Source organism: Ictidomys tridecemlineatus, chromosome 8 (assembly GCF_052094955.1).
Source record: "Ictidomys tridecemlineatus isolate mIctTri1 chromosome 8, mIctTri1.hap1, whole genome shotgun sequence".
Classification (NCBI taxonomy): Eukaryota; Metazoa; Chordata; class Mammalia; order Rodentia; family Sciuridae; genus Ictidomys; species Ictidomys tridecemlineatus.
Window position 1 is genome coordinate 45085049 of NC_135484.1, and position 17779 is coordinate 45102827.

A 17779-nucleotide genomic window follows, 5' to 3' on the forward strand; every position below is an offset into this window, starting at 1 on the left:
GCTAACTCTGACCTGAGGTGCTTATCAAGAAGTGAAGTAAGTGGAAGTGGAGTTCATATGCCACATTATAGGAGATTGAAGATTATAATCCTAAAATAGATACTAGTTATTTTAGACTCAATACCTATGATGATTTCTGGGTCATTGTCACCTGGTGATTGAGTATAATCTTGTTTTAGTTCCATTAATTACTTTAAATCAAACCATCACTCTTTTTCTTCTAGCCTTCCTTAATAGCTTCCAATTGGTCCCTCTACAACCCACTGTCTCTCTGTCAGCTAGAGAAATCCTTGGAAAATGTAAAAAGCATGCCTTCTTTAAGACCTTCAACAGCTTCTCATTGTAGTGACATAAAATCCAGTTCCTTGCCTGGTTTGGGAGACCTGCATGATCTCACCTTTCTCTTCTGATCTCATCTCATTCTCTCCCTTCAATGACTGTACTTCAGTAACACTGGCTTTCTTTCAGGTTCTGATTGTGCCAAGCTCTTTCCAAATTTAGGACTTTACACATGCTTTTCCCTCTTCTAGTGTGCTTTCCTATCCACACCCTATTCCCATGACTAGCATCTTATTTTCCTACAAAGTTCTTGGGTTTAAATGTCATATCTTTAGAGAAACCTTCTGTGAGCAACTTACCCAAAATGCTCCATCTCTATTAGAACTCATGTTTATTTTCTTAAGTGCTTTTTAAAAGAAGTTAACATAATTTGAACAATTTATTTTTCTTCCAGTATGGAAGAACTAACATTTCTTGTCTCTGCCCCAATCTGCTTCCTAGCTCCAGAAAAAAAAATTAGAGCAGGTATTTGACAATTTTTGTAAATTTAGTAGACTTGAAAACCAAGTTTTGGAGAAGGAGAGAATTATTTAAAATCCTTTAGTTCTTTGTTGTGTATTAAGTACCAGGTGTGAATGACAACTGTATATAAGAACAGTCTAATAAAAAAGAGAAATCAATAGAAACCTCACTACTTACAAGTTCTGCGGAAATGTAGAAAGAAGACAACTTCATAGATAGCCTTGGGAGGGTGAAGGTATTGGGTAAATAGGTTCTCAGTCCTCTTCAGGCTTCAGACAAATCAGGTGAGCAACCCCAAAGGCATAGAGCAACTGCCCACTGTTTTCCAGTTTGGAAGGAGCATAAGAGGTCACTGAGCAGGGGACCCCCTACTTTTTCAGGGGGAGACCTACCATTATTAAGAAGGTAGAATGTTATGTCCAGATGGAAACAGTCTAACTTGCACTTCTAAATTTCCTTTTTCCCCTATGTCCTGTTAAGATTTTGTTGACAGAGATTCTTCCATCTATTTGTTTGGATTAATAACTATTAAGATAATGTCAGTTTTTTTTTAAAGAAAGGTGTTATCTATTAAAGATAGTATTGTAAGCGACTCATAAATATGAATCCAAAGTTTTTGTTTGTTCGCTTAAATAAGTTATGAAAACCTGGAAATAACTCAAAGTTTTTCACTTCTAAAATGATCTTACCTGGGTTACCAATAATGATATCCAATCATCATTTATTTTTCTGTATTTATCCACATATTCAGGTGGAATTTAATGACCCAATGCTGGGCTCAAGAATCCGAGGAAAGACCTACTTTCCAGAAAATTCAAGACCAGCTTCAGTTATTCAGAAATTTTTCCTTAAGTAGTATTTCTCAGTGCAGAGAAGAGGCAAACTCCAGTGGAGTCCTAAATGAAGGCTTTGAAGGTAAGTTTGAGTTTTCAAGTATTTTATAGTTTTTTTCCCCAATGAGAACTGATCAAGATTAAATAGAATGTACACAGAAGAAATTTTAGGGTAGGTAAGAAATAATATACTGTCACCGTGGTCATCACAATTAAGTGATGATGATGAAATAATTTTCCTCCTTGAAAATTATTTTGTTTTGTAGACTATTTTTTTTAAAAAAATAGTGCTATGGTCCCTGGATTTATATTGTAAGATAATTTTAGAGAAAGAATTAACATGCTAGGCTATGCTTTCATGAGATCTGTTCACCTCCTCCTCCCTGCCTTAGACTAGTTTGGACCTCAAGTGCAGAGTTGGGTTAATTATAGTCTCTCCATTTATGGCACATTATTATCACTGGCCTATGTGGGGCTTCTCTCTTATTTTGTTTATTTGTTCAGTCCCTTTGTCCCCATATTCCTCTCCTGTTCTATTTCCTTCCCTTCCCCAGCCAGGCAACCATTCTAATTACTTTAATGAATATCTTTTTATTTGTATGTTTTCCTGCAAAATGTGTATTGTTTGGTATGTGTTCCTGTGAGGGACTAAGAAAGATGGCGGGCCTGTAGAGAGAAGGCAGAAAGGGAAGAGGAAAGCCACAGGGGAGCATTGTCATGGAAACCCAAAGGAGAAGGGCTCTTGAAGAAAGATTAAACAAATGCTGCACAGACAGTCAGCTTTCCAGAGGGATGTATGGATTTTTACAGTTGACTTACATTTCATTTTAAAACTCAACTCTTTGGTCATGGAATCCTTTCCTTCCAGTATGTAAACCACATTTTATAAAAATCACAGAGACCGCCGCAATGGACCTGAGGGTTTATCTGTATCTTAGACTCTATCAGAAATTTCCATAGACTCTTGGAGGTCTGGGGTGAAATCGTTTTACCATGCTCTATCCCTTAGTTGATCTATGAAGCTGAGAAAGGTAACAAGTGATTTACTGAAGATACAGAACAAAATCTGTTTTGCGAAAGTATTTTAATTGCAATCTTAGTTAATTTTATTTTAGCACTTTTATGTTCCACTCACTATGCTATGTAGATTCACTTCTTAAATACTCCAATAGCTGTATGGAGTGTTATAATCAGTCTTACAGATGGTGAAAATGAGGTTTAGCAACTCTCCCATGATTACACTGCTGAGATGGGGCCAGAGTTTGGTTCCATTTTTGGGTCTTTGATCTCAGCCATCACATATAGCTGTGGCTGTGGTAAGGAAATTGCCCACATATTCCCCTATGATGTTATCAATAGTGTGCTGCACAGCGAGATGTAATAAAATGACTTCTTACTCCAGGGCCTGTGGGAAGAGATACACTATTTTGTCCTGGTCATACCAAGTTTATTTAGGTGCCCATCTGTTGGCAGTAAGAATTAAAATTCTAGGGCTGGGGTTGTGGCTCAGTGGTAGAGCTCCTGCCTGACATGTGTGAGGCACTGGGTTCTATTCTCAGCACCACATAAAAAAAATTAATTAAGTAAATAAAGGCATTGTGTCCATCTACAACTAAAACATTAAAAAAGAATTAAAATTCTAAATGTTATTCATAAAAGTATAGAAGCTGACATAAATATTCAGAATAATGATATAGGAAGAGTTTAACAGGGAATATAATTCAGCTATGATAACTTAAGAAAGAAACAAGCAGTTCTGGGCCATGAGGGAAGTGTAAGTTTAGTAAAAGTGCAACAATCATTCTGTTATTTGCAATGGATGTAAATCCTGAAAACCAATAAAGAAAAGAGGTATGAAAAATACTAAAAATTTGATAATTGAGAGAATGATGGAACAAGAGAATCAGGAAAGACAAAGAAAGTACAATGAAAGAGTTTGCAATCTTTTAAGGATGGGAATAGTGGAACAGTTCCTGCAAGGTGAATCTGAACTTAATTGCTTTTTTTAAAAAGAAAAATATGTTAGTAACGCTGCTTTATTGATAGTTGAGTATATTTAACAAAGCAATAAGGTGTCTGTTTTCATTGTTATTGTGGAAATATGTAAGAAGATAAGAAAGCCATTGGAGGTTTTTTTGTTTTTTGTTTTGTTTTGTTTTTTAATAAAACACCCTAGGATTACAGGAAGACATGCCTATCCTATGGTCCTACTGACCTAATGGGGTAGAGAGGGGATAGAGAGAGAAGATTAGTAACATATCTGGGCATCTAGTAAAAATATCCCAGTGACTTCATCCAAACATTTGTGTAAACATCACCTCATCAGTCCCAGAGAGTTCCACAGGAAACAAATCTAAATGCTCCTCTGCTGTTCTAAACATAGCCAGTCAGCCGGCATATGTCTCGTCTGTAAATACCCTGTCTTACTCGGAAGGCTTTATTTTAATATTTCCCTCTTAAAGAGGTTACTGAGCACACATTGTATTTTTCAGGGTATCTGCCTTTAGGTCTGACCTGTGGGCTATTAAATAATTTCTAGGTAAAAATAAACAAAACAATCTGCTCCCATTACCACAGTCTCTCAGAAGCTTTTTATGCAACAAGAAGATGTATTAATTGCTGAAAGCTTGCCAGGGTCAAGTTACTAAATATTGCTCTAAGTGCTAGGAACCAATGAAGTAGTTAGCTAATGTTTTTTTTTTTTCTCTGACGTGGCAGCAAAATTTGCCCCCCCAAAAATATTTATCTCATATAAAACATTATTTCTCAAAACCTCAACAAGCAAAAAAAAATTAAAATCATATTTTGGTACAAGTTTTCCAATGTAATATTTAAAGGTTTAAAGGTATGACATTGATGTAGCTGGTGGGAAGACCTATATTATAGATGTAAGTATTTGTTGAAATTCTAAACTTTCCTTTAGCCTAATTTCTTTAAGCCCTTAAAAAAAAAATCCTAGTTTTCCTAATCATGGGTCATCAAACTACTCAAATATCTTATTTCTTCCTAACATTTTAAAATATTTTCTATTGCTACCAGCACACCTAGCAAGTTATTCTTGCGAGTTTCTCAATGACTACTAGTACATGTTGGAAATAATCATAACAGCTGGGTCCTTCCACAGGTTTCCAGCATGGATTGGCATCTGATGAAATTTTTCTATGGGGGAGATATTTTACAACACTGTCCGACTACTTATGAGGTTTGAAATGATTTTTCAGATGATTCATGTGATCCATGATGATTTTGAACAAAATGAGATGATGCCCAAGGGCCCCATTTGTAGCTTGGCCATCTTGTTCTTCAGCAATAGGGGGGATTTGCAAAAGAAATATATACCTTATGATATAGAGTGGGGATATAATTTGTATCCTCTTATAATACAATCAGTTTTGTAGTTTAGGTGTGGAACATGATAAATAGGTAGATCCATTAAATTCCCTAAACAGGTATAATACCCCTTACTCCTTTGAAATAATTTTATTTTTTCTCCTATATCAACTTAAATCCATTCCAAATAACCCAAACCTGGGTGCACATGGGGGCTATGTGCACAAGGTAAGCAGGCCAGCACGCCTCACCCAATAAGGGCACACATTGGAATGCCCTTCCTGCTCGAAGGGTGATGAGGAGAAAGGGAAGGGCTATCATCTGTCTACTGAAACGTTTCTGATTTTTAAAATGATACTTTATGAAAAGACAGCAATGCTTCTGATTATAAATTTCTCATCCAGGTAGGAATACCCAGAGAGTGGAAAGCACTGCATAAACAAGCAAGCAAGCAAGCAAGCAAACAAACAAACAAACAAACAAAAACAAGCAGTTCTCAGAGTTAATGTTTCTATATTGATGTTTATATTGCATAAGTATCATTTTGATTCCTTATAATTTTGTGATATGGCTCAGAATCTCTGTAGTTAGGTTTCTATGGGACCTCTTATTTCCTTATGTGAGGAGGTCACCTTTAACCCATTTTGTCCCATAGTCTCATCTGGGGCATGCCTACGAAGACGTAAATTGGCAATAAGTATACTACTGTGGTAATTCTGAGACAGTAATTGAGTATTTATCATGTTCACAGAATTGAAAATGTATGACATAAGTAGATAAAAGCAAAGCAATATGAGCATAATTGTGAAGAAGGCCAGTCACCCTCTCACTGCCCATTTTCCTGCTGACAGCCACTCCTCCTCGCCCTTGGGTGTCCAGTCTTTGTGCTTCCAAGGACTTCTGCAGGGCACACTGCCCACATGGCTCCTCCTCACACAGCATGGCAACTCTACCCACCCTGCTGGGAGGACACAGACTCATTCCAGCAGAGTGAACTTTGGCAAATTATTTAACTCCTCTATGCCTCATTTTCCTCATCTGTTCATTGGGGTCAATTCTAAAACCTAATTAATAGGAGAACAATTAGTGAACATACGTATATAGTTAGAATCGAGTCTGGCATGTAGTAAGTGCTCTAAAAGAGCTCACAGAATCAGTAGTAATCCTAACAGTTACTAATGTTTCATGTCATTGACCTTCTCCCTTGACCCTGTGATCAAAATTTGCTAGGTTTATATATGTTCCCTTTGAGGGTCATAAGCATGCCAGTTTTACATGCCAATTAGCATTAATAGTTTCATATGATATTTAACCCAGGGGGATGACTGAGGAGGACCAGCCACATTAGCTGCCTGGCTGTTCTTCAATCCATACCAGCCTGTTCCTGCCTTTGGACCCTTGTTCTTCCCTTTCTCTCTCCTTGGATGATCCTTTAAGATAGGCAAATGGTGAATTCTCGTACTTAATTTGTGTCTCGGCTAGAATTTCACTTCATGAAAGAGCACTTTGCTGATGCCCCATCTCAAATAGCAGCCTCTTTCCACTACCATAATTCTCTTGCCCCCTACTCTGCCAAATTGTCCTCTATCATGCTTCTCGACACCTGACATAGAATCAGCTGTCTGGCAGTTCATTGTCTGCCTCTCCCCATTAAAATGTAAACTCCGAAGAGCAGCAACTTTGTATCATGAGTACCTAGAATATAGCCTGACCTGTATAGGCATTCAGTGCATATTATCTTAAGAAGTAATTAAATTGCTAAATCTAAAGGAATAAAGCTTTTTTTTTTTTTTTTTTTTTTAGGAATAAAGCTTTTAAGGTAGTTTTTTGGCTGCTATGGCAGGATGAAAGATAAGTATTTTAGACAAAGAGCTATCTGGGAGCCACCTAATTTCTGGCACAAAGACCATGACCTGTTCCATTTGTTAAGGCGGAGTTAATTGCCTCTGCACCCTCACTGTATTTACTATAGACTCTTATTTAAGTGCTCATCACCTTCTATAGTAATATAGCTGCTTCCTTACTAGGACTGGTGCAACCTCCAGGGCCAGGAGAATGTCTTGTTTATGTTTGTCATCCCAGCACTTAATGGTCCTCATAAATGTTTGCTAAACAGATCTATAGAGTTGGTGTTGTCATAATTCTCATACAACCTGTGTATTATTACAAATAAAGCAAATTGAGTAGGTGCTAGAATAACGTTCTTGCTTCTTCACAGGTGAAGATGGCAATATAATTAGTTTGAATTCAGATGACGTTATGCCAGTTGCTTTAATGGAAACCAAGAACCAAGAAGGGTTAAACTATATGGTCCTTGCCACAGAAAGCAGTCAAGGTGCAGAAAATTCAGAGGGTCCTTTCTGCCCCAAGGAATCTGAATCTTGTAGTCTGAGGAAAGAAGAGAAGGAACCACATGCAGACAAAGATTTCTGCCAAGAAAAACAAGTGGCTTACTGCCCTCCTGGCAAGCTGGAAGGCCTGAACTATGCCTGTCTCGCTCACAGTGGATATGGAGATGGGTCTGATTAATTGTGCTGCCTGGGAAATCAGAGTTGAGAGAAACACACCCACTGAGTGGTTACAGAAAGAAAAGAATGGTAGATGTGGTGGCGGGCTGACTCTAATTTAATACTGAAAGTTCCTTAGTTCTAGTCTGGGTTCTGAGAGCCTTTTTGGTTTCATTTGCTGCAATCCCCATACCAACAGCCTAATTCCTAATCCATAATTCCTTCAGTGGAATTATGGGGTGAATAACCATGTGTGTGGAAAGCCCAGGAAGAGACATTAAGTCTGGAAACAAAAACACTGCTGTCCTCTCCCATGCAGTCCTTGAAGATATCACCTACCCTTCATCCTGGGCTGCAATTAAAAAATTTTGAGACAGAAATAGGTCAGTTCAGGGACCTGAAGGAAGAAGCACACTGCGGGGCCCACTCAGTTACAGACTGTCTCAAAGAGAACTGAGGAAATGATTACTGATGTCTACACATACAGGAGGAGCCAGCACCGGTGATACAAGAATCATTTGGAAAGCTATCACTCCAATAAACTATCTTTAATCATGACTATAAAATTTTTGTGTTTTTGTATTTTGGAAGCTTAAAAGAGTAGCTTCAGACATACTGAAAACAGGACCATGAAGATCTTTGAGTCTTAAAGATGTATACAGTAAAAACGTTCTGATTATGACATTTACTAAAAACTACTGTAGAAGAGGACCATGTGTCTGCTTTCACCTTGGATAATTAATCTTTTAATTTGCCTGCCACCTGAGAACATGAAGAGATGGCTGGCTGAATGTGAGCACAGGGAAGTGAATTCAGAATTCTAGGGGAACAACCTCTAAGTTAAGGTCCAGGATTTACTGTTATTTGCAACATCTGATACTCCTCTGATGATGGCAAGATGTTTTCTTTCAGCTCTGGGGATCCTCTGATGGGCATCTGTCATTCTTTGGGCTAGCCTAGGAAATGAAGTCCCTTCTTTCATCAAGGAATTGCTTCACCTTTACTGTGCTGTTGGGAGCTGTGCTCTATTTGCTCTCTTGGCACCTCTTTCAGGAAGAAGGCAGGCATGAGCACTGGTCCTTATGCCCAGACCCCACCACTCAGGCTTCTCCTAAGATCTAACCCTGTAAAGAAACAAGAACCAGAACAAGTATTCCCAGCAATGGTAGCAAGTACACTTGGTCTGACTCCTAGCACAGAGGTGGCAGTGCTGTGGGAGGTGGCCTCCAATGTCCATGGCCAGCAGAGTCAGCAGAGTGACTCTACTCTGGCAGCTTGTAGCCAGGCTGGACTGGACTCATTCTGCTGTCTACTCTTTGCCATTGCTCCTTGCTCCCTTGCCTTTAAGCCTGGTTCTGAAGCCTGCCCAAGACTCAGCAAGTTACCCCATTTTACCCCTTATTTAAGTGCATCTCACCTTCTATAGATAGAGATTATATTCTAGTATGCTGTTTAGGGGAGTAGACTTTACAACAAACAAATATCCTCAGCATTTGGTAGTGTTGTGGAGTTCTAGATGTTTAAAGTTTCAGTCAAGGGAGATCTGTTGAAAAACCTGGGATCCCGAAAAACAGAATGGGGGTATGTGGGTGGATGTCTGCATTCAGCAGGTTTTTGTTGCTGTGACCAAAATACCCTAACAGAGCAACTTAGAGGAGGCAAATTTCATTTGGGATCATGTTTTCAGAAGTCTCAGTCCAGGTTCTGCTGACTCCATTGTTCTGGGCCCAAGATGAGGCAGAAAACATTGTGGTGGGAGGGTGTGATGAAGGAAAGCTGCTCTGCTCATGGTGGCCAGGAAGCAGAAAGAGTAGAGAAAGAGCTGTAGGTAAGATGAACCCTTCCAGGGTATGCCTACAGAGATTCACTTCCTCCTGACATTTCTTCCTTTCCTACAGTTTCCATCCAATTAGTCTATTCAAACTAAGATGGACCAATAATCATGGCTCTTGTAATCTGATCATTTCACTTTGGATATTCCTGCATTAACATAGGAACTTTGGGAGAATACCTAATATCCAAACTGTAACAATGTTCCAAGAATTTTGACTCAGTAGACCCTTCTGATCCCTCAGAGCATGTACAATAAGAGCGAGCACTTTGTAGAGGAAGTAACCAGAGAGGCCTCTTCTGAAACAGAAAACATACGTTGCACCCCTCTCCCCTCCTGACTGCCAAGTCAATATCTAGAATTAAATTCCAGCATATCTTAAGGATTTTCTGAGTCTGATAAAGAAGGAAAGAGTTAATATCCCAAAGTAGCTCCAAGCATTAGCTAAAATGCACTGGCAGAAGCCAGGTACAATTGAAATTACATTTTGAAGGTGCCTGAACTATGAGATGAGAAGGTAAGGTTAAATAAGCAAGAATTCATTCAAATGAGTGAGACTTTTCTGGAATGTGAGATTTAACCTACGTGGAAAAGACCCATGGAGTCTAAGTAAATTTGTGGCTAGAGTGGCCTTGGATGTCTGGTGACAATGAATGTTGATTCCATTCCCCCCTAAGAAGTTACAGGAAGGAATAAAATGGTTGAGGAAGTGGGAATGCTGATATGGGCATGTTATGTGAGGCCAGAAGACCCCCTCCCCTATTCACCAAAGTCATAAGGACTAAGTTGATGCGAGGGCATCTCTAAGCATCACTAAAAAGTTAGCAATGGTTACTTGCCATAGCTGGTCCCAGAGCTGGGCTTATAAACACTCATGGGCATGATGAAAGATTGAAATAATGAAGACAAGATAGCGTCAGTTGATCACCAGAAGCCAGGGGACCTCCTATGCACCATAATGGGAGGCATCCAAAAGCACTTGTCCATAAAGAGTTGTGAAGATGGTTAATAAATCCCTTTGTTCCTAGGGAAGAATAAACGGGAAGCCAGTCTTGAGCATCCATGGTTAGTAGAAGGCTATTAGAATTCTCTAGAGAAACAGAACCAAAACTTGGGTGGATAGATAGATAGGTAGCTATATTAGATAGATGATAGAAGATATGAAATTCTTTAGGGGAACTGGCTCCCCAAATTATGTATTATGTGAAGACCCAGGTGCAAGCTGAAGAACTAAGGAAACTGGTAGCATGCTTCAGTTCAAGTCCCAAATCCTCAGACCCAGAAGAGCCAATGATGTAACCAATTCCAAGGCCAAAAGCTTGGGAAATTGGTGAGGTGAGGATAGGGGGTTTGGTGTTATAAGACCCAGAGTCTAAAGACTAGATAGATAGATAGATAGATAGATAGATAGATAGATAGATAGATAGATAGATAGACAGACAAGAGAGAGAAACAGGAGAGAGAGAGAGAGAGAGAGAGAGAGAGAGAGAGAGAGAGAGAGAGAGAGAGAGAGAGAGCGCAGGAACTCTCCTACCTTTCTTCTTTCTTTTTGTTCTATCTGAGCTCTTAGTTGACTAGATGATGGCTACCACACTGAGTGAGGGCAGATCTTCCTTACTCTGTCCACTAATTCAAAGACAAATCTCTTTCAGAAACACCCTTGCAGACATACCCAATAATGCTTTACCATCTGGTTTCTCTTGAGTCAAGTTGCCACCTAAAATTAGCCACCCAAAGGAAAAAATGGAGGGGCAGGGGGCTCACATACTCATTCAAAGAAAAATCATGAGCCTTATTCAATTCCTAGATTTGAGCTTGTTTTCAGAGCGGCAACCCATTTACTATAGAACAGGTTCTAGGTCGAAGGACATTGAAATGCCATTGCAGGTGTACTGTAATGAGGATACCGAGACACTTCAGACTGTTGGATACAGGATCTGAGCGGACACTGGGAGTCAGAGACCTATAGTATCATCATCACCCCTCTCTCAGAGGGGTTTGTGGGGCTAAAGTCTAACTTACAATGCATCCACTGGGTCCACAGCCCCACCCAGTGGTCATTTCTCTGCTCCTTAAATGTACAATTGGGATCTCCATACTTTATGGTTGCAGTAGCCCTCTCACCAGGTTCTTGCCCTGTGGGGAAGGTCAAAAGATACCACAGTGGAAGGTCAAGTGAAGCTCTGAAACCGCCTCTCTCCTTTCCCTACCTCAGCCCAAATAATAAAGAAAAATCAACATCAAGTTCCTGAAGAAACTAGAAGAATGCTGGAGAATGACTGAAAAGTGACAAGTTAAACCAAATATTAGCCCCAACGACAGTTGCTAGGTCAGTCTAGAACATGTATGTTGCTAGAACGTCTTCTTAAAGGATCCACACTATTGATGAAACAAATTCTACTGAGAAAAGAATTTTAGGTTTTGCTACAGGAACCCAAAGGACCAAGACAAATGTGTAAATAGAAACCAAATTAGAGTGGAAACACGAGAAAATAAAAATGTACTTGAAAAGAGCTAGGTGATGACTCATTTAAGGTGTTTGGCCATTTGAAGAGAATAAGGGACTGGGAGGTACCTTGGTGTAGAGTGCTTGCCTAGCATTCACAGGTTCCATACCCAGCACTGAAAAAAGTATGTATGTGGGTGAGAGGAAACAAGGATGTGAGGTCCAGGGAGGATTTTTTTGGCCTTGTTTTTGCTGTTTTATTCTCATATATTACAGTCTCTTTTCTCTTAATGGGAATGATCCAATGGGGAGGAAAAAACAATAATGCAAAAAGAAGAAAAGGTAACTGTTGAAGTGATGTCCTTGAGCAGAACACAGAGATTGACACTCAGGATACAAGCATGGGAAAATGATATTTGACACTAATTGGCTCCTACTAAATGCGACAGAATCTCTCTCCACTCATTTTAATACTGGGATTTTCTTTATTGAGCAGGCTTCCAGAAGACTTTCTTTTTTTAACTTGTACTTTAAACCTTAGATCAACACATATTTTTTAATTTATTTGTATATAACTGAATAAAATATTTTAATGCACTAGTTTGTGTTTTCACAGTAATTGGTGGTACCTGCTCATGGTGGCTAACACTAAATGCGGGATAAAAAAAAAAATCTTATGTCAATGAGTGAAGAAAAAAAAACTTTAGGACTACAGCAGCCTGTGAAGTCCTGAATTACAGAGGTTGGCTTTATACAAGTGTCAAGCAGCATTAGGTATAGGTGCTGAGAGTTCTCATACAGGTGAGATCATTTACTGTGATCTGGTATAGAGACAAAGCTTCAGAGAAGTGGCAGAACTTAAGCTAGACTTGGTAATATCTAGGTAGTGTAACATTGGGCTAGATCTTATCTGATGGTAAGTTTATATCCTCTTGAAAACTGAGAAGACAGCTCTTACTTCTTTTAGAGCATTGATACAGACATAAAGGAGAAGAAAGGCCAAGAAGCAGATCATGCAAACCATTTTCTTTTCTTTATAAGAAAAGCATTTTCTTTTTCTTATAAGAAGAATAAAGGGTGTGAACTGAGTTCAAGTTAGAAATCTCTCTGATGAATGAGGTGACACAAATTAAATATGCACCCCAAAATAACACGAAAAATGTATTCAGAGCTTTATGACCTGAAAAACCATACACTGTTAAACTGTATAGCTTTTTAAATAGTCAATGTCTTGCGTTTGCTGCTGTCCTGCAACACAGGATGATTCAGCTATACCAACTGGTTAATGTAGGTGCAGATGGTGGCTGTGGAGTGTTGTTTATTTTTCTTTTTTACTTTCCATACATTTTTGTATCTCTGTGTGTGTGTGTGTGGGGGTGGGGGGAGATGGCAGTATCCCATAAGGAATTTTTAAAAATTTCAGTCCCATTCACAATATCACCATTCTTTAAACATCAAATGACTAAACTTCTCAAGTTTTCATGCAAAATCTTGATGTCCACCATTACCATTTTTGTTTATTAACTAAATAATTTGGAATGGGTAACTACAAGATCATGAATAATTTTCTATCTAATTCCAATTGAAAGCAAATTCATAGTTGTTTTCCCTCAGGGTTTGGACTTAATTCCCTAGATCCTTTTCTTACTCCTTTAAAAAAGTGTGAGTGAAGAATTTTTTTTTTTTAAGGAAGCTTTTGAACAAGGAAGAACAAACATCTTAACCTCTGTTCTCTGTGTTTCTTACCAAAATCAGTCTGTCAACACCCTTCTGTCAGTTTCTGATAGTAGAGAAGAAACTCCCTGAGGTAAAGAATGAAATTTCACACGCCATAAAGCAAGGTGGAACAATTGTGATAATATAGCACTTTTACGCAGTGCTTCCAGAGATATCAAGAAATTCCATAAAACAGCAGGTACAAATGTGAAAAAAAAGTCATAAAATGCTATGGAAAAAATATCCAGTTGCTTTCTGGAATAGATGACACATTGAGCAAAATGTACTAGAAGAAGAAAAAGGAAACAGGATTGTACATAGTAAAAGTAAATAGCAATAACAACAACAAAACATAAACATTGGTTTGGTTTTTTTTTCATCTTATTTATAAACACTACCATTATTGGCTGATAATACATTTGCCAAAAAATGAGGGCAAGGCTGTTGTTTGAGAATTAGCAATAAAAGAAAGGAGTCTGTGACATTCTCACCAATGATCAAATCATAATTGTTGTTTCTATCAAATGTGTGTTGAGAATTTAAAAAGCCTTAAATTTTTTTCTCTCCTTAGTGAAAATAAATTTTGTTTAAAGTATTCTAAAGAAGCTTCCAAATTATAAGGTAAATAGTATACTTGCCTAAATGTAAATACAAGCAGAGATCAAAGTATGAATTTCAAAAAATTAATGGGGGCAAATTTTTCTGAACAGAAACTGCATCAGTAAAGTGGTACAAATTGTGATTAGAAATCAAAATTTTTAAGTTCTTTTGTTTTCCAAAGTTTAGTTTACCTTTAATGTAAATTTCTTTAATGTAATGATAATTGATTAACTTGTGCATTTTTTTTATAGGAAATGAAAATGATGAGAGGAAGGATAGTTTGAGCTTTCCACTTAGACATTTTGAAACGTTGGGATTTAAGTAGAACTGGAGCTTACTAAGAGATTTTAAGAACAAAACAAAGGAATGGGAAACATGCAGCTTCTGTTTATCTAGTGCAACAATTGAATTCCAGTAAAGCAGAGGAAATTTGGATATCTTAGTTAGAAGAGATTAGCTTTTCAAGAGTAGATTGAAAAACTCAGAGAAATACTGTCATTGAGAAATACTATCATTTGAGACCTGACACTCCATTGTAGAAAAACTTTTCTCTTTTTGAGTTAACTTGTTTCTTTTTAAAGTAAAAGATTCCAGATGAAGGGTAACATGTTTTAATGAAAGTCATAATTATTCTAGTAAATTCAATATATATTTCTCTAAAGACTAAACATTAAACTTTCAGCAAAATATTTTATTCTTTTTCCTGCAAGAAGGTTTGTCTCTCTCTTAAAGTCAACTTGGATTAGCACAATCACCTCTGCTGTCAGTGCCACTCAGCCTGGATGCAAGTTTGGAGGTCATGGCTGGAAACAACTGGGAGTTGTTCTAGGAGGCTGCCTTGCCTTTTTAGGTTATGAGGGTCTCTCTGTGTTTAGGATAACATGATTGACAACTCCACTCTAGCTCCAATTAGCACCCTATAATTTATTAGCTTCTGCTTTCAGATTATGCGCTAACTTCACAAATATTTCAACCACGGAAACAGAAGCTATCGAGTGTCTCTTTCCTGATCCAGCCCTCTGGGGCTGGAGTGAAATACAAGGAAAGAGCGGTACAGTTGGTCTGTCAAGTGAGAATAATCATTTGTGTCTGTGCCTGTCTGAGGGCATGATGTTTCTAATTTCTCTTTAGCCTTGCATGTATGTGTGTGTGTGTGTGTGTGTGTGTGTGTGTGTGTGTGTGTGAGAGAGAGAGAGAGAGAGAGAGAGAGAGAGAGAGAGATTGATTTGGGATAAACAGAATTTATTTTGAAGATACTGTTTTTGTATTATTAGATTCACATTTATTTATGGATAATCGGGAAGAGTTCAGAAAATATGAAACTTGCTTAACTCTGTTGCTTGTGTAAATGTCATGCCTTCAATTACCTACAAATGGCAAGTGTAATAATGGCACTGTTCTTAGGATATTTATTTCTTTTCTCCAGATTTTAGGAGTATATAATAAATTCTAAAACTCTAATAAGGAAAAATGGAATACAGGGAAAAGTCCTTAACAAACACAATCACAATATAAGTTATTTGCATGCAAATTATCAATAAAGCAGTTTTATAAAAAAATCTTGTTTTTCAATTTATTTTTAAACACTTTCAAATATCTTCCTATTTCTCTCCTGTGCTTTGACATCATTATATGAATTACATTAAAATACAACTTATGGAAGTGGCATTGATATGCAAAGAAGTTTACCTAAGTTATATATTTTTTTAATCTCCAATTCACTAAGCACTTAAAAATGTGTTTCTTTGTTTTCTTGGATAGCACACATATGGGTGCTTGTGTAGAAATGCAAGCTTTGTGATTCTAATCAAGGAAGTTAAAGTTATCTTGATTCACCAGATGCAAGAGGGCACAGAAAATACAGTACTACTCAAAACAAGTGGGCAGAACAGCTTTCAGTTCGTCTGAATCCCAGCACCATCACTTCTACTCTGCCTCCCACCTAGGCCCCAATCAATCTTTTTTTTTTTTAAAGTGTACATGATAGATTGCATTCACATGTTCTTTTTTTTCTTTTAAGAGAGAGAATTTTAACATTTATTTTTTTAGTTTTCGGCAGACACAACATCTTTGTTTGTATGTAGTGCTGAGGATCGAACCTGGGCAGCACGCATGCCAGGCGAGTGTGCTACCGCTTGAGCCACATCCCCAGCCCCCCCAATCAATCTTAAGGCAGTGCTAGAATTTGCCACGCATTGAAATAGAACTTCAAAGGGGAAATGAGACGGGGATAGCAAGTCCTTTTCAACTAAAGGAATAGAACAGATAGAATTCCCTGTAGCTGGCTGATGAGTTCTCAGCCAGAGGGCAATGGGCAAGAGGATTACTTCGTGGTGGAGAGACGTCTCTCCCCTTTTCATCACCTCTTCCTTGGCTTAGGCCAAGTGCAAAAGGAAAGCTGTGGGTGAGGCAGACACCAGGGCCAAGTAATATGATTACAGGAATCTAATCTTTTTCTCAGACCCTCAACATCATGCTTTTCTAATGTCATACCTCATTTCCTCAAATGTCCTTTATTCAGCTACTAGAATCTTTAAATCTTCATGGTTTCACTAATATTAGCAAAGCAGATATGGGAGTTCATAATTTATATGATTTGGTGGGTGGGCCTAGAGCATATCAGCTAGGACCACTGATGCCAAAGTTGTCTTCAATGTTTTTATTACACAGAACCAAATCTTAGATCTAGATCATCTTGCATTTCTACTTTAAGAAGGATAAAACAGCAAAATGCTGCACTTCAAGGGTCATCCCTGCCAAATCTCTGGAGCCTGGGCTGGCTCAGCAGTCTGAACGGTGTGTTCAAGGCTACCCCAAAGGCCAGTTCCAGTGAATGAGTCTCCTCACCCGCAATCTGATATTCAGGTCAGATGCAGCTTAGGAGAAGTTTTGGTAATCAGAACCTTGTGGCTGGGAAAATGCTCCCTGAGGATTGTGACTACAGACCTTGTGAATGCTAACACTGGTGGAAGCAGGTAAAGAGCCTCTTCCAGTGGGGAATACTAGGAAGAGATGCCTAGCAGAGTACACTGCTATGCTTTCTTCTTCTATGACATTTATTAGTAGGTTCTGAAAATCACACGGGGACTTAATCCATCTTATTTATGCCTTAATATGCCAGTGATCCATGCCAATGGAACATGGATTAAAAAAAATCCACAGAGAAGTCCAAAGTTAATTTTAGTAATTGCTTCAATGTCCAAATCTCAGGATAAATCTTACAGGGCTTGGTTAGGTTGGGTGTGAAGAACTTCAGAGCAGTGTAGGCTGTTAAATACTGAAATGAATTAATAAAAGAAGCAGCAATAATTCCCTCCTGGAGAAGAAGAGAGAACTGCATCCGACTGACTGGTCTAATGGTAATGCCATCTTATGAAGGATTTTGAACAATGTCCAGTAATAGCTCCTTTGAGACCTGGGATCTTGTGAATGCCAGTATTTTCTTCCCTGCCTCTTTCCCCTTTCTTTATACATCTGTCGTGGAGAAGAAAAAAAGTTAAAAGTTGAATAGCAAAGTGAGAAATTATGACCGGACAATTACATTGCAGGGGTAACTTGGAAGTGTCTGCACTTGGAGTCTGGGTTTGTATGTTGGTTCTGCCACTTACAAGCTTTATGACTGGGTAAATTATTCTTCCTCTGAATGCCTCAGTTTTCTCATGGTAAGGAGATCATAATAATAAATGGCACATAAAAATGTGAGGATTAAATCTAT

General features: G+C 38.3%; 1 protein-coding gene across 3 annotated transcripts in view; it reads left to right on the forward strand.

Annotated features, from left to right (window-relative positions):
• Ros1 (ROS proto-oncogene 1, receptor tyrosine kinase) overlaps window positions 1-8037 on the forward strand; it is a 125297-nt gene extending 117260 nt beyond the window's left edge. For all 3 annotated transcript variants that reach the window (XM_078019335.1, XM_078019336.1, XM_078019337.1), the window contains exons 43-44: window positions 1553-1716; window positions 7183-8037. In XM_078019335.1, coding sequence (XP_077875461.1) covers window positions 1553-1716; window positions 7183-7493 — 475 coding nt within the window. In that variant the 3' untranslated portion in view covers window positions 7494-8037. The remainder of the gene's footprint in view (window positions 1-1552; window positions 1717-7182) is intronic.
• Window positions 8038-17779: the final 9742 nt, after the last annotated feature.